This window comes from Bombus affinis, chromosome 11 (assembly GCF_024516045.1).
Source record: "Bombus affinis isolate iyBomAffi1 chromosome 11, iyBomAffi1.2, whole genome shotgun sequence".
In the NCBI taxonomy this organism is placed as follows: Eukaryota; Metazoa; Arthropoda; class Insecta; order Hymenoptera; family Apidae; genus Bombus; species Bombus affinis.
The window spans coordinates 6,412,534-6,429,096 of record NC_066354.1 but is presented as its reverse complement, the minus strand read 5'-3'; the positions used below and the strand labels follow the sequence as shown (position 1 = coordinate 6,429,096).

Below are 16,563 nucleotides of genomic sequence, written 5' to 3'. Positions count from 1 at the left end.
ATGATGTCGAGGAGCCCGTTAATAGTTCCGACCGGTGCTTTCCGACCTCAAGTTCTTCGAGTTAGCAACTGTTTATAGTAGGTGGTAGCCTGGCTGGATCGATCGGGAATTTATTACAGGCAGGGGCTTACGTTTTCGCGGTAAGGCTGCTTTATTAACCTTCGATGTACCGCGTAGCAATCGGCCATTGTAAATTTATCCAGAGTAAACTGGTTTTCTTCTCTTTGCTTGTAAATTTCCTACGATCGCGATTGACACGAAGTTAAACGATCGTACGATGCAGCTTCAACTTCGAAGGCGATGGTTTGCCTGTCGTAGAGGGGCAGATTAAGCATCGCGATAAGAGATCCGATTTCAAGTGGAGTAGCGTGCTTTTTGCACGCTGTTGGCCTTATTTCACTAAATAACCACTTAAGACAGATAATGGAGGCACACGCGCGTATTAAGGGCTTCCATTTGCTCGACGAAACTGGAGCTTGACCCATATTATCGAAGAACATTACGGGTTCTCGTTGCATCTAAATTCATTCGCGCTCGTGCCGCGCTGAACAAGCGCAATGGCAAAGAGAATAATAAACGGCTGGGAGCATCTCTTCCCTTCACCCATCCGGGCGAATTTTATTCTTTTCCTCTTGGATTTCATTAAAGTCGAGAATAGTTCGCCAGCGTCACGAACAAACCAGGATAATTACGTAATTCGTTAAAAAGGACAAAAGAAAAGGAGGAAAAATAAGACGCAGAGACGAAGCGCACTGATTCTACGGAGCGTGAGCGTCCGAAACATTGCGCGTTCGGCATCGATCGCACGCGTACGTGCATCTCTTGTTTCCTCGCGGCTTGGCGAGTTCTCAAACCTGGAAATAATCATTATCGGTGCGCGCTACTTACGTTGACCCAAATGTCAATCGACGACAACGAAGAGATTCATTCAATTTCCCTGGCCGATGAGCGTGCTCTGCGATGCAATTTCGTAGCGCGACAGCTCGTACTCCGAACGTGCAATTTACGTTTCATATTCTCCGGCAGCGAACCGGTTATACCGTCAGACGTAAACCGTTTCCCAGACTGCGCGTTTCCCGTCTACCTTTTAAACTTAGTAGAACGGGACTTCCCTAATTACGTTCAGACGAAAAAGTCTATCCGCTACGGTTAGTATCGGCGAAACGGAAGATCTAGCCGAACTCGAGAATCAAGGATCGATGCTGTTGCCAATCGTGTAAAGGAAACGAACAGTCTGTGATGGCTACAGGGACCATGGCAGTTGCAATGATACTGGAATGCTTTGATGCTTTGTCTCGGTGCATGAAGTACGCTGACCTACAAATCAAATTTCGATTACTCTTTGAACAAGTTTCGGGAATCAATCGCATTTCGATTCGTTCATCGATTCAAAAAGTGGCTTTTATACAAATAAATTTATTCCTCCTCGTAATCATAGTAATCCTCTTAGTTCCTAGATACATTGAATTTGTTTAAATATTTATTTCCATATAAATAAAATTAACGATTCGCTCAAATAAAATCGTGTATTTATATAAATAAAAATAATAATGAAATATCGTCTTCTCTTTATATCTCTTCCATCGATACATGTAGCAATGCTTTACATTTTTTATTTGTTTCCTCCAGATGAAAAATTTATCAAACATGTTCTTTGTATTTCTTTTTCTTTATCGCACCTGTGTCTCAAATAATTTTGTCCACACTAATGACTCTTTATTCCCGTAAATAAAATAAAGAAACGACTAATAATAATATTTCTATCGAAGAAATATTTCTACATATACATGAAACGCTGAAGCGAGCTCGTTCATCCGTTCACGTGGTTATATCGTTTTTCTCGTTGCTTGCTATCGGCAGCTGAATCCAGCCGGGCAACCAGAAGCGGATTGATTAGAATCCCGTAACGGGAGCAAATAGGCGTGTTCAGCTGCGGGGCAGGCTTTATTGAGATCCGAGTGCCTGAAGAGAGATTGGAGACCGCGTCGTGTAGACGTTCGCGCCGACGATACGCTCGTAGCTAGAGGAAAGGAAAACTGCGAGATTGTTGATACCGCGGATACCTAAGTGCAATTTTGAACGGAGGATACGGACAGAAATCTCGACAGGAACGAGGTTAATCGGGTCTAGAATCATAGTGAAAACGATCCAAGAGGTAGATAGCTGATAAACCTGGTTGATATCGCGATGTTGAAATTGCAACCTGAAATTGTTCACTGTGATTCGCTCGTGGAAAATAATATTCGAACGTATTGTGCCCTCACGCTGAGTTACACAACAAGAGATTGGATTTTCATAATTATCTCTGGACTCCGGGAATAAAGTTACAGCGTATCATTTACCGAACGTTTCTGATAGATACATATATATGATTATCGAAGATCGATCGGCCTTTGTAAAGGGATCCGAATGGGCAGATAGTCGTCGTATGAAAATTGAAATTGCATTACCGCAACTTGTAGCGTAGTATTTATCTGTGTACGACGTGTTTAATTTTCCATGGGTTATTCTTTGCATGTTTCTCTATGGTGTAACGAGAATTCGTTGAACATTCGTAGAAAATAATATTGCGCAAGATACTCGTTTGGGAATTCACTTGGTGCAAGTAAAATAGGGAACCGTCGAAAAACAACGTCGCTTAGCGAACCGTTTTCAGTTGTTTCTCGTGTCCCGCGCATTTTCCCTTTCGCCGGTTTTCTGTATCGTTCTCGAATGATCCGAAAGGAAACTTGAAAGGAAAGAGAAAGGAAAAGGGTAGAATCGATGAGTTCTCTGGAGAAACCGTCGAGGCGAAAGATTTGATTTGTCTACGACTCGGTTCATAGACACGGCGCCGTCGCCTCGAGAAAGATTGCTTTCGGGTCGACCTCGAAGCGGAAACGGAATCTTGAGGGACTGCTTTCAACCAGTCAGAAGTAAACTCGATCTTCCTGTTATTCGTTTAAAGAAAATAGGGAATGATCGAAGTTCCGAGTGTCCTCGAATTGTCGATAAAAAATTCCTCCGGCAGTTGGAGCTATACCGGGAAAATATTCTTTACGATACAAACTCGACGAGAGCGGGAACGAGCTTGGCAATTTGCAATGCACCGATTCAAGATCTACGGCCAGAAGAAACACAGCTACTTTAAACTCCCGCAATACCTTGAGTAGATCGATCGGCAATTTCGAGAAATCTCGTTTCTCCCTACGGCAAACGAGGACAGGGTGCTTCTGGGATGCTGGTTCTCGCCGAGAAATCGCCCCAGGTGTTTGTAATTGCCGGAGCTGCGAAGGAGCAACAACATGGTAACTGGAAGCCGCGTATACATGCCAGCGTGTTTGCCGACACCGGTCGCGACGATAACATCAACCGCGAGACGACCGTTTGTCGGAGGCAACCAGACGAGATAGGTGCTGGGGATAGTTCGAGAGACGAGAAATGGGCCCGTGAAAGCAGAGAACACGATTGTTCCAGGGTAAATGTTTGTTTTATACGCTTATTGCGGTATTGTGTACGTTGGGAAATTTTAGATAGAAGCGAATCGCTGACAATGATCGAGTTTCTCAAAATAGCTGTTTCCCGTCATTTCAGCCCTGTCGCGATTCTAATCTCATTCTCGTTTCGTAAATCACCGAGACTTTTAATATTTTAAGAAATACCTTACACGCGAATTTAAGAGATTCGTTAGCGATAAAAAAGCACCATCTGAAATGATTTAAAGGACGCAGCAGGGTTGAAATATGAGATGCGAAAAAACATAATTAATAATATTTGTGAAACGGCGGACGAAGGAGATGAAATCTTGTGATCGCGGACGATTCACAGAGCTCTGAGAAGAAGTGTATTACTGTTTCGTGAAATCCTCTGGCCCTGTTCCTTACAAAGAGATCTCGCGACAATGCAGTGAGAAATGTTGGGACGGGTCGCGATTTTAAAGGCGTCTGCGAAGTACTATCGTCAAGGGTATTCATGCATGCGCGCAAAGAGAGAAAGACGAAGCAGCGGAGTGAATGTGACGGAGGGATCGAAGATAAGGGGGTGAGGGTGGCAGCGAGAGAAAGACATTAAGAGGCTGTTAAGAGGGAAGGTTTGGACAGGGTGTAACAAAGGGCCAGAGAGGGTCTGGTCGGAGATGATTAATACGTTATTTGCGAGCGGAAATTCACTTGGAAAGTGTCGTTTGCACGGAGCTTCGTGTATAAACCGGTCTCGAGGACGACCGTTCATCTTCCTCGAGAGAAGACGAAGGGTTGTTATTATTCCTAGGAAAACGGGCCAGCGATTCGACGCTCGTTCAAACTGCCTGCGATTTTTTCCCTTCTCGTTTCTGCAAACAAACGACCGCGATCTAATCGAAGGAGGATTCGGTGAAACGATCACGATCCGATCGTAAAGTCTACTCCATCTCAATTGAAGGTTTACACGAGATTCGACGATTTACCGTAAGCCTGTTCCTAATCGACCCTCGATCGTTCAACTTCCCACTGATAATGTCCTTCCTCTCAGCCTTGTCTTCAAGAATACTCATTATTCTGTCGTTTTAATCGAATTGCAGATTACCAATCTCTAGAGAACCAATCTCTACCAATCTCTATAATATAAAATCTCTAGATTTTATATTATAGAATGTAAAACGAACAAATCGTTCAGTAATCGATATTATCTAAATTAGAAAATGAAAAATTATTCTACCAATGGTCGACTGATTATCAATTCTTAATTAGGTCCACGACCATAGGTTCGCAGATTCTCGTTTGGCACCTCTAATTCTATACCACGCTGTATTGGCTTCTGTCTAAGTGCATGCGGATCGCAATAAATCTGGATGCAGCGTGCCAGCGCTATCATGCAGATTGGCTTTAATGGCAGCCGATAGTGGAGCGTGTTTAACGAAGTGATGCGTATCAAAATTTAAAATAGCGATTTCCAGCGCCTTTTTCCTCGTGATCGAAGAGATATGGACGAATCGGTCGATCAAACACGAGCACGTCGGACGTTACGAACCGTTGAGGCCGCGCGATCATTAATTCGGGTCGCCTTAAGCCCCGAGACTTCGTTGAGCTTACGCTCGTTGATTGAGTGACCAATGAACCGTACTCCGTCAACTTCCTAAGCTTCCAACCCGTTGGTCAGCCCAGTCCGGAAATCCATCGCATCGATGTACGCACGAGTGTTCGCCGATACGATGACCCATGAATCCTTCTATCATTCCGTTCGATTTTTTGACGCACGAATGCTTTGCTAGGTACGTGCACGAGCTCCTCGATAGACGAAAAATAATAGCCACGAATAACGATGCACCGTTACGGAACTATTATTAAAAGCTCGGCCATATCCGTGTATCAGAGGAGGACGCAGCTCGGCAACGATTTCTTTTTTATTATTTGAAGTTTCGTCGAGCCGGATACGATCCTTTCAGTTGGCTGAAGCTTGTGTAAACGGAGCGTCGTCGAATGTCGGAAATTAAAAGAGACAGAAATGAAAGTCGTGTATTCCAAATAAATAAGCGTTGCTGGTATTTCTAGAATTTTTCAATTTACGATCCAGCCAAGTAGCGTTGGATGAAAACATAAAAAGAAAGAATTAGAACGTAAAGTAAACAAGAAGAAGAAGAAGAAGAAGAAGAAAGAAAGGAAATAAGAATAAGAAATCAAAGAATGTGAAAGAAAAAAAAAATGAATAACGGCATAGTTTTACCCATACTGATTCCAGAGCTGGATGGATCCTCGTTCTTGGCTCCCCAGCTGCCAGCCAAATTCAACGCCAGCAAAGGCCTCTCCTTAAGCAGCTCGGCGACCGAGGCCAACCCTTCGCAGCCACAGCCTAAATGGGGCAAGTGCAGCGCTTGTACTTGAACGCAGCCACGAAGAGCATCGCAGACCCGGGACACTTGTTCGCCGGACAGATTCATGTCGAGGACCAGTCGTGCCAGGCTGGCTGACGCGTGACTCAGTCCACGGCAAAGGGCGTTCACCACGCACTCCAATCTGGAACACAGTCGATCGATGCCTCTGTTCGTTACAAACGCCTAAATCGTTCGTTTAAAGCCGTCGACCATAGGACGGTACACGGAAATTGGCCCCGAATCATTGGACATTTGGTTTAACCCGATTGCACGGCTCTGTTTGACCCGAGATCATTCTCATTTACTCGCGGACGTGGAAGCGTAGATTCGAATGGAACGAGTAGGTTTAAAGGGATTAAACAACCGCGTTACGGTTACTTGGTTTTGGAACACGATGGTAATCGACGGAGCATGTCGATGGTCCTTGGTTTTCCCGCGGCCACTTTCACCGTCTTATTCGCGAAAAACGTGGAGAACGCGGCACCGTGGCACGAGTTAAGGAAGCGTTGCAGTTTTCCTGCTAACGTTTCGCAAGCATTGCAGTTTCCTTCATCAGTGGCTGCTTGACATACTGCTACCAATACGGGCGACTGCAGTGTTTGCGAAATGTCAGCAAAGAAGCCGAAAATATGACCGTGGAAAGCGAACGCTCCAGTTTTCTCAATTAAAATTCAATAAACTTCGTCGAATTTTTATGAAAAGCAATTTTTTTGCAACGGTACCCATACCTTTCGTAAGTTGTTAGCTGTTCGTAATTCTCGAGCGCAAACTTATGTAAATTTGCTCGAGTGGTGAAGTCGGCCGATAAAGGCGGCAACGGGGAATAGATTTATGCGCGTGTAATATTCGCCACTTCTGTCTATTCGCCATTATTTCGAGAGCTTGGGACGCGTACGTGTGCAACAGTTATGCAAAGCCTGGCCACGGTTACTTCTCCTCGGAGAATTGCAAACGAGTCTGGATTTCCTTCAGCATTACATGCTAGTCGGTAAGCTCGGTCAGGATTCTTACGGAGAACGATAAGCGATACGATCGAGACGACGTTTATGTATCAGAAAGAAATTTTTATGCAGCGTTGCGTGCTCCATTCGCGGGACAGTCGAAACGATGGTGGAAAATAAACGAACTGGATCGCTATAAATAACGTGACAGTCTTCGTTTACATATTCATGAACATTATTTGGCAAACAAAGCGACGCCTTCAATTACACGATATTCCTGGAATTAAAATAAAGTGGCCTGTGTTTTCCAAGTTAATTAAAATATCCAAGCCCGTTATTGTTCCGAGTCGATGTGATTTTATTCAACGATCAAACAAATCCGCGAATCGCGCGACGCGTGTTCTATATTAAAATACATAAAAAAAGAGTAAAAAATAAAGCGTGCAAACGATGAACAGGCATACTTCCGATGACCTCGTTTCTATCGTTAACAATTCACGCTCTCGCGAAATATCTCTACGCTTAATTTACTAACTCGAACTACCACCGCTGTATTCGCAGGTACAGAGCGCGTCTGACCAATCGTGTCTGCTATCACTCGCAGCCACTGATCGCTCGAAATATTCCGACAGCTGTCACTCATTCTCGCTACAGATAGCTTAGTTAATCTCGGTCGAGATTTTACGAAACACGGTCTCTTCGTCAACGTCAGCCAAATCGTGATCGTCGACTTTTCAGCAACCTATCGACGGTTATATCCCTTATACGATTTTCTCGACGAAGATTTCTTCAGAGTTTAGAAAGCGTTCTTCTCTTAACAGCCCATTCAATCTCGTTGAGACTGAACTCGCCCCGGAGAATTCGTGTTATTTACACACTGCGTTAACGCGGCTTTTAACGTGCTATCCACTAAGGAGGAAGATCGTGTCTTGATATAACCAGCGCGAGCAGAAAATTTATCGTCTTAATGTAACTTGTCTATTTGATCGATCGAGTTCTTCGAATAACTTGAACGTAGTTTTCGATAAACGAAACGATGCAGAAAACGATCAAAGAATTTTTCCCATGGATATTAATTCCTCGAACAGCCAGAACTTTCGGCAAGTTCGAAAACTCGTAGAATTCCATCCGCTATCGAGAAGATCGGCTACCGTTTTTCTAATGTTTTCTCTGTTCAATTGGATCAGACGAACGAGTGGAACAGAGTAGAATTTTCTGGAAACATCGAGAACGAAATTGCAGAGCAATCGAGAGAGCAGAACAAACCGTAAAGTACATTGCGCCCTCTTTCATGTCGCGACTCGTGTTTCTTTTTCCGGACGATTCCTCTTCTGCTACGAGTCTCCGGGTATTTCTTCCATCCATCGATCGAAATCGGCGTTCTTTGCGGAGCGTTTGCCTGCTAGCGAGATTCTGACCGAATGTAGAGTACCTTTACTCGATATCATATTGAGCAGAGCGGTTCCGGCGGAAAAGAATAGAGCGAAGGCAAACGAGCGGGTGGAAAAATCGAGAAAAACATTCTCGATGCGCAACAATGAGTTTGTCGGGTCGAGAATGTTCCGCCTCCGGACAAATAGCGGTTAAACGATGCCCTGCTCGTGCACTTCGCCGCATGTTTCAAGGATTTTTCTTCGGTATTGGTCCGGTTTAGACGACAGAGACGGCGCGGAGAGGGAGGCAAGTAATAAAGAACGCGACGGCGCGGAGAACACGTCAAAATTGGAAACAGCAATGAGCTCGGGGTAAAAGGGATGGCAGGAGGGTTGAAGGGTAAACCAAATACGTAGAAGACTTTGTTTAGGAGTAGTCAGAGAAACTGTACGGCAGAGGGAGAACAGACGCAGGATTGGGCAGGGAAAGAGGTTGGGAACGAGATTAAGAGACCTCGCAATTTGATTGTAGTCTGGAAATTGTAGCCAAGTTTTTCGTAAACGGATAGCGTCAAAGCGTTTCGCCGTGGAAATCCCGCTGCGAGAAAAATTATGAATCGCCATCTTGAGGAAAACTCTTTCGAAAAGCCTTCGAAAAGTTTCAAAGCGCTGCGACAAAGGCAAAAGGAACAGAAGGAAGCGCCAACGGGCCAGCTAGTGGAGTAGAGCCTCTTTTGCTCACGGAACTCGTAGAAATATAGACTTTGAAAGAGATAGAGACAAGACTGGAACCGCGAACGAGAGGGGGACGAGAGACGAAAAGAAGTTGAAGAAAGGAGGTAAGGAAAGTAGATAGAGTCGCTAGAGAGCGAAGAAACGCGAGAAAAGGAGAAATATAGAGGACTGGCCCGACGTTCGACTATGAAAACCATCGTGCCGCGTCCTCCTTAATTTTTCGCTACGGGTCACGAAGCCGCGCCCCTTCATGACCCTCGAACAATCTCCCCAAAAAGAAGGAAAAATATCTCGAAGCCTCTCTCCTCTATTCTTGCCGCGGCATATTGTTCCGTCACTTTCTCGACTTTTTCTCCGCCTCGACTTTATGCAGCCCCTCTCGACGGCCGCTCATTGTTACCCCGCTCTTCTTGTCACATTTGGGGGAGTGCGTTTGCGCGCGGGCTCGCGATCGCCGTGCTTTGAATATCGAATATCGGCCTTTTCGCTACGGGGCCACGCGTGAAAAACATCTCTGCTTGGGAGAAGAAGATCCTCGAGTTTCGTTGGTCCGAAGTTGTTTGCGGCAGGACGTGTTAGAGAATTGACAATTTCCCAAGAGTTACTCTTTAGAATAAAAATCTAGCTCGTCTCGCAGTGCGCATCTGCGTCAAATTTATGCCTCGAGTTTCTCAGGTTTCAACGATTTCATTTTATAGAGAGACGACGAAAAGCGAAAACAATTTTACGCAGCTGGATTCGAATAGGCAGATTCGACGGATATTCGAGAATTATTGTTACGGTTGAATGTAATTCTGCGGCGCTTCCATCGCTTTCCACCGTGTAGTTTCTGTTCTTTTCCTTGCAAACATGCTAGAAAGCAGAGCATCTGACACGGCCAATGTAAACGTACGCGCGCACACACGAGCAACCAGAGCGGTTATGCAAATGGAGACTCGAGGCATCACCACCCTTCGCGTATATTCGTACTTTGCTCGCTGGGTAAACACGCGCTTTTTCCCACCCTCCGATCTCCACGCTCCGAACGAAGGTAAACGTCTTCTTTGCTATCATACGGGGGGAAGTAAACTTTTTAATTTACTTTCTGACCTTTGCGCCGTACGACCACGATCGATGAAAGAAATTTTGCAGAAACGATTCTGACGACCTTTCACGATCAAGCACGTACATCAATCCTCTATCGTATATAGGATGTTCTTTGAAACTGTTAAGTATCGCACGTGCAAGGATAAATCGATGAAGATCCATAAAAGCATCCGAGTGTGCTTATAAAATGTGTAAAAGCTGTTTCACAAATCTCTATAACGAAGATGGTTCCTTGGAACTTCTTTTCGCGCCAAAGATGAGTAGGCGTTCGTTATTAATAGCTCTGAATATTTCTCAGTCTGTCTTAGAAAACTGCTTGTACCCGTCGAGACAGCTTCTCGCTCCGAGTTAAAAACTGATCTATTTGTTCGTCCATGTACACGTACTTTCCTCGGGGAAACTTTTTTAATCCACTTTCCGATATTGCTCGACGTTCGCGCAAACGGGCCGACGGTTTTTTCGCTGCCAGCTTAACGAATACTCCGGTACGGTTACCCTTCGGCAACTTTCCGCGTGGTAACCTTCCTACGTTTCGCGTGCGTCTTCTTAAACCGTCTTTGAACTCGCGCAGCTTTAGAAACGCGAAGCGAAAGTTTCGTCTTTTGATTTTTAAACGTCTGAACAATCGCCAAACTGTCACCGCGAAGACGGACACGTCGAGCATGTCCTGTCACATATTTTGCAAGAAAATTGTACAGGGAGAAAATTAGAGAAATTTCTAACGGGAAATTAGACGGAGACTCACCTATCGTGCGCTGCTTCCTCCAGACAAGTTATAACCAACTCAAAGTCGTTCAACTTCTTCTTGCTCAGGACGCTCTTTAAGTGTCCGGCCAACTTTTGCGCTTCATCCGCGGGGAACTCTTGGCCGAGAAGAGACGTGATTCTCACGAGCTTGACACTCTCATTTCCAGCTAGGGCTTCGAAAAAGTCGTCCAGGTATCTGGGATCGGAGCCTCTCTCCACTTGGAACACCACCTCGAGGGCCTCGAGGGTGCAAGCCGGGCTCTCCAGGATTCTCGCCCATCCTTCGAGTTCCAAAGGCGAAGTGTGGACCAGCGGTGCTGGAGGTCTCTCGTTGGGCGCGGGACCAAATCCCGGCCCTGCACCGACCAATCTACACACGGCGGAAATGTTTCCATCCGAGGCACCGGCTGCTTTCAGCAACGAGAAAACTGCTCTGGGTGGTACCTCCAGTGGACACAATTGGTTTAATATTAAATGCGTCTTGGGTCCCAGTAGACCAGCCAAGTGGCTGATGATACCCGATGGCAATCCCTCCAACTCCCTTCGAAGAATATTGGCGTATTGAGCTACTGAGGTTAAGTAGTAAGCTGCCAAGAATTCGGCTACGGCCATGTGAATCGGTGTGTACAGGTCTGGTTTTCGTCGTTGCCCGAAAATCAATCCTTTGGTCAGGAATCCCAGTCTGGTAACTTCTATACCACCACCTCTAGCTCTGAGTTCAGCCTCGGTATAGCAGCACCTGCCCTCCCTGAGCGCAGCCAAAGACACTTTTCCAAAATCCTCCAATCGTTTTCTGCAATGACCTGGGATCTCCTCGTTGTAGGGTACCGGTGGATCGAGGCTCCTCTTCACGATACACTTGACGGCTGCTTGAACCAGCGCGCTGGTTTCCGTTGGTAAACTTCCAGAGTCCTGAGAAACGAGAGAGCAAGCTTTAAAGCGTCGACATTTTTACGAGCTCCCGGAGCTCTTACGCTGTGTCGAACACACAGGCAACGCGAGGTCGTTTTTACGGCGCCCGGTAACGAATCGGATCGGTTGCCCAACTACTCGTTTACGATTTTTCCGTAAACTTTAAACGTCCCCTTCACCGCTCTATAACTACCCTATCTTTTCTTCCAATTTTATTCTGTTTCGATATATACCTGGTAGAGACAGCAGAGCATAATCCAGCCTAGAGGATGCTGACCAAGCTGCTTGACGGCCTGTGGTTGTACGTTCAGCGCTTCGAGGAACTCGCAAGCCTTCTCTGCGATGTCGTTGTGAATGAAATACGCCACGCAGAGCCTCTCGACGTGGGGCCACTCAAGTCCAGCCAGATGGATCCTCCTTTGAACTAGCGGCGACAGTACACTGGAGTTGCTGGGCGAGCAAGTGACCAGGATCCTCGCGTCGGGGAACAAACGTCCCTCGAGAAGGTCTATAGCATCGCCTAGGGACGCTCTGCCCCCTACACACTCGTCGTATCCGTCAAGGATAAATAGCACACGGTCCTCCATTAAATGCAGCGTGCGCCATACTTGCGCGACCGCGTCGCCGATGGCTGCCGTCCTTGGGAATAATTCCCGAGCCAAGTAATTGAGCACAGGACTGCCTCGAAGTTCACGGAGGGGGACGATGAACGCCAGAGCCGGACTATCGCCTTGTATTGCCCACTGGTGAAGAAGGCGGAGGCAAAGGGTCGTTCTTCCGCTTCCAGGGCCTCCTTCAATGGCTACACGGCGGGGCGCCTCTGATACCGTGCCATCGCTCAACTAAAACAGAGTGGATACAATTAATCGATCGAATATCCGTATATTTCTGTTTTGACAAAATTCATTTGCTATTTTCCCTAGGTCCGACTAAGATCTAGTTAGGTTTGATACTGTGTGACCGCTTAACCGAGACGTAGATGACGCTCGATCGACTATCTATAACGTGCAATTTAACAAAATTCGATTCTTCTGAATGCAATGAACGTAAGAAATTGCTTTTCTATCGGGTTCCTGTTACAACGGTCGAATAGAATTGTATTTGACTTGCATCTGCTAAATGATAGATGTGGTTGAAGTTAGCAAAATTACAGATAGACGTGGTTCTGATTGAGAGAAACGGTCGATCCATCGAATAGGATTAGTGGTTCACGCGAGAGGTTCCAACTTCTAATTGGTAACCAGTTGGAAGTGGAGAAACCGAGGAGTATCCGAGAAACTGGTCACGAAGCTGCTAACTTTTCTTCTTACCACTGGTCCGTTTGTCTATCCTCGGCGTACGAACTTCCGGTATACAAACTGTTCGTGATTCGCTGTGGCTTTCATTTCGTTCTCTTTAACTTCTATCTCGGACAGAGATAAAAGGCAAACTTATCTGCCTGTGAGACTGATCTTCGGTTAAGTCTTCGACGATCACCAAGCTGCCCTTCCCCTTTTTTCCAGACACCTGGATGACGCTAACGAGACTTGTCGACTTTCAACTGCCACGTGGTACGATGTCCGACACGAATCGATAAATTGGAAAAGCAAATTTCCCATATAACGATAGAACTATTCTCTGCGCGGCCTAGAAACGGATTTAATCAGCGTCTGACAAAATTGTTTTTCGCGCAGCGCTTTGTGCACGCGGCCATTGTTCCGGGGATGCGCGTGCCATGGCAATAAAGAGAGAAAGTCGTTTGTACCGTAATGCCGTAACAATTGCGAGTCTGCCGATCGATCACGCGATGAGCTACCCTTTGTAGGGCAGCAACTTGCTTACGGGACCGATTATCAGAGGACAGAATCGCGTGTTTCGAGTTCCATCATCGTGCATCGACTATCGATTAGAAATCTGTCCCAATTGTTTACCGATCTGACTCGATCGTTCATCGCTGTTCACGAGCTCGTTAACCCTGCTATTTCTGTTGTATTAAACCGTATCATTGTCGCGTAATGTACTTGAAAGTTGTACGGAATAGTTTCGAAAAGTAGACAATATATCAATTTCGCAAAAGACAGAGAGATAGTTGCGAAAAGGTTTTGCATTATGGTTTAGTGCCACGCCCTCGTTATCGGTGAACGTCATCCCAGCTTGTCCTAGATTATAAAGGGCTCTATGATCATGGTACCCTGCTATGTAGCTCCTTCACCGCAGGAGGCTGTCGGCCCGAGCTATTATCCCGTGATTCTAGTCCCTTTACGGTCTGTTGCTTGAATCTTCCCATCCCTTTCGAAGTAGATCATACGATCTGCTGTATATTATTATTTGATGCCTCTCTCGTTTCAACGGATACTGTATCCCCGAGGCTGGCTGTATTCTAATGCTCGCTTCAGCTGTTCAGTTTGAACGGGTGGCTAGGTCTACCCTATGATTTCATCGAGCCTTCCACTTCTACTATTTCAGTAGAACGGTGTCCGACCGTAGCCTCCTTATCTCTACGGTCTTTATAGTCTCTCAGACCTCCCGTAGCCTGTTATTGCGAGTCCTCCATTGCCCAGGGTTTTGGGATTCTTGACTTGCCGTGCTTTATTGACCGGCTATTTCCATCAACGCCAGTGAACCTCGTGATTTCAGCTCGTCTAATCTGTTTATTTAGCCAGCTTGAGTATAGTTTGCCGCTTCTAATCGAGAGAGTGTTGCATTCACTGATACTATAGCTCCCTTGGATCTTGTATTTTGTGTTCTGGATGTGACCATAGTTGGTAAACAAACAAATTCGAATTACAAACAAGAACACTTGCAACGTAGACGGACCACTGAAGAATGTAAATAAACAAATATCGAATTTTGATTCAGATGAAACAAGTTGTTTGCTCTGGTACTTTGCAATGTACAATCGTTTGCACGAACTATAATTCTCTAAAATTATTGGGATATTGTTTCAACTACATCGTATTTTCAAAGCATTTCGAATTTCTTAGAGTTTTCTACTATTGTTCTATACCTAGTCAATAAAATTACAAGTTATGCTAAAATCGTGGCCTAAAGGATACACTGAATAGCAAATCTGTTATTTTGTCGTACGTGTTCCGCTCGTTCTTAGCGATCGTGTGTCCGTAAATAAGCGTCGAGATGGTCTAGCAACAGTACTCTTCACTTGAACGAGCAAAAAGGAGACAACAGTTGGAAGACGAAGGGAACAATATCTTCGTTTTACTGTTCCGAACGCGAGTCCCAGATGAAGATGCTATTGGTGCGAGTAGGCGTGTTTAGAGACGTCCGTGGCAAGCATCGAGACAAAGAAATTACTTCCAGCTGGCCGGATCGGAGAGCGTTCGTCGCTGCACTTGTCTCGGGCGCCCGGGAAAATGGAAATAATATTCCGACAGACGAACATTGAGGCCTGGAACGTCGGTGATCCGGAAAGACGTTCTTCAAGACGGCGCTTCGCGACGTAAACGCGCTCATTATGGCGCCGTGCATTCTTTGCACGCGGGCACGCGATAAATTCTACGCTTTAGTGGAATTTATCGACCCAATAATTCTTCCCTTTCATTGCTTACAGCAATGCTGACTCGATAAATTGAATTGAAGATTCTAAATCGGGAAAAGGAAGAATTCGATTCTCGTTAACTAAACGATTAGTCTTCAGCTTTTAATTTCGTTTCATTTCTTTCTACGTTTTTATACCGTGCTGTATTGAAGTAAAGAAAGAAACTCGCTGAACAGGGTCAGAAGAGCTTTAAAAGCTTGTCCCTTCAACGATCCGCTTGTTCTCCCTGGCACGTTTGTCGACTGTACGGCACGAATTCGTTCGTGTTTGGAGGGTATATCGAGCTTGCACAACCTTGACGTGGCCATGTGTCTGCCGTCACAGCCTGTTCTCGCGTTCTCGCGATACCGAGCCTCGAATGGCACGGTTACGAGGCTCATTTTTCCACGTGCACGTTTCCAGGTGACGTGGCGCATTGTTTGCGTTTCCTGGCTCCCTTACACGCTCGCGTTATCGACCTCTTCAACGTCGGATGCTGCGAAACGACACACAGAACTGTTTGCGAAAAGAGTAATTTCATCGTCAGAATGATCTATCGAGGCCGAGGTCGCGACGCTTTTCGTCTCGACTGGCTTACATCTTCTTCGCGAATTTTTCCTTTGACATTGTTGCAGTAGCATTTTCGTTTGATGCCTCTATCGGTACGATATAATACGCGGTATTTACACAATGACAGTGAACGAGAAAGTGGAAGATTTATCACACCGAGGTGAGTGTATTACAGGCCGAAGTGAAATTTGAAAAATCGAGACTTCACGCGTGAGCTACGTCTTTGAAGAACACGTGTCTCCACGTATCTGCAACGTAACAACTTTCTTAATTACATACCCTAAGATTCTAACAATTCTGTAATACGAAATTGCGAAAGCTTCGAATCTCTGATTGGCCGAGACAGTTACATTTATTAATTGCGACGCCTGATGAACGAAGCGAGCGTAATACACCTGCTCTCTCCTATCATATCCCGCTAGTTTTCTTCTCAATCCTGCGAAACAGCCGATCAATGCCGTCTATTATCCGTACGTCGAACGAAAGTGCCATTCTGAAAACAGATCATAAAAGAGTCGCACGTGTTCCATTTTGACATCACGTTTTTCCAGCCACGCGGGTCGGCTCTCCGAAAGATCGAAACAGATAGAGCGACACCGAGATCTTTCGGTTACACTCGAGTACGTGCATATATCCGCAAGATAAGGAGATTCCGAGGCGGACGGATACATTGTGGCTTCGATAAATCTTTGGTTCGCGGTGCTGCCGGCAGATACTGCCGGTATTAAGGCCGGGAAGATTGAGATGTTAAGCGGATGGCTGAGTCGGTCGCCTCCGCTATTTCCACGTTGGATACGTTCTCGTGCCGTGTGTACAAGTTTCCTCGTAAATTGACAGGCTGGCTCCGGTGATCGATGC

General features: G+C 45.8%; 1 protein-coding gene across 7 annotated transcripts in view; it reads right to left on the bottom strand.

Annotated features, from left to right (window-relative positions):
- The window catches only part of LOC126921949 (uncharacterized), a 164,066-nt gene that overhangs the window by 21,319 nt on the left and 126,184 nt on the right, over positions 1-16,563 (bottom strand). For 6 of the 7 annotated variants that reach the window (XM_050734033.1, XM_050734034.1, XM_050734035.1 and 3 more), the window contains exons 6-8: positions 11,855-12,463; positions 10,708-11,621; positions 5,680-5,969 (exon numbers count right to left, since the gene is read on the bottom strand). In XM_050734033.1, the coding sequence (XP_050589990.1) occupies positions 5,680-5,969; positions 10,708-11,621; positions 11,855-12,463 (1,813 nt within the window). The remainder of the gene's footprint in view (positions 1-5,679; positions 5,970-10,707; positions 11,622-11,854; positions 12,464-16,563) is intronic. The other variant, XM_050734039.1, reaches the window with a different exon arrangement.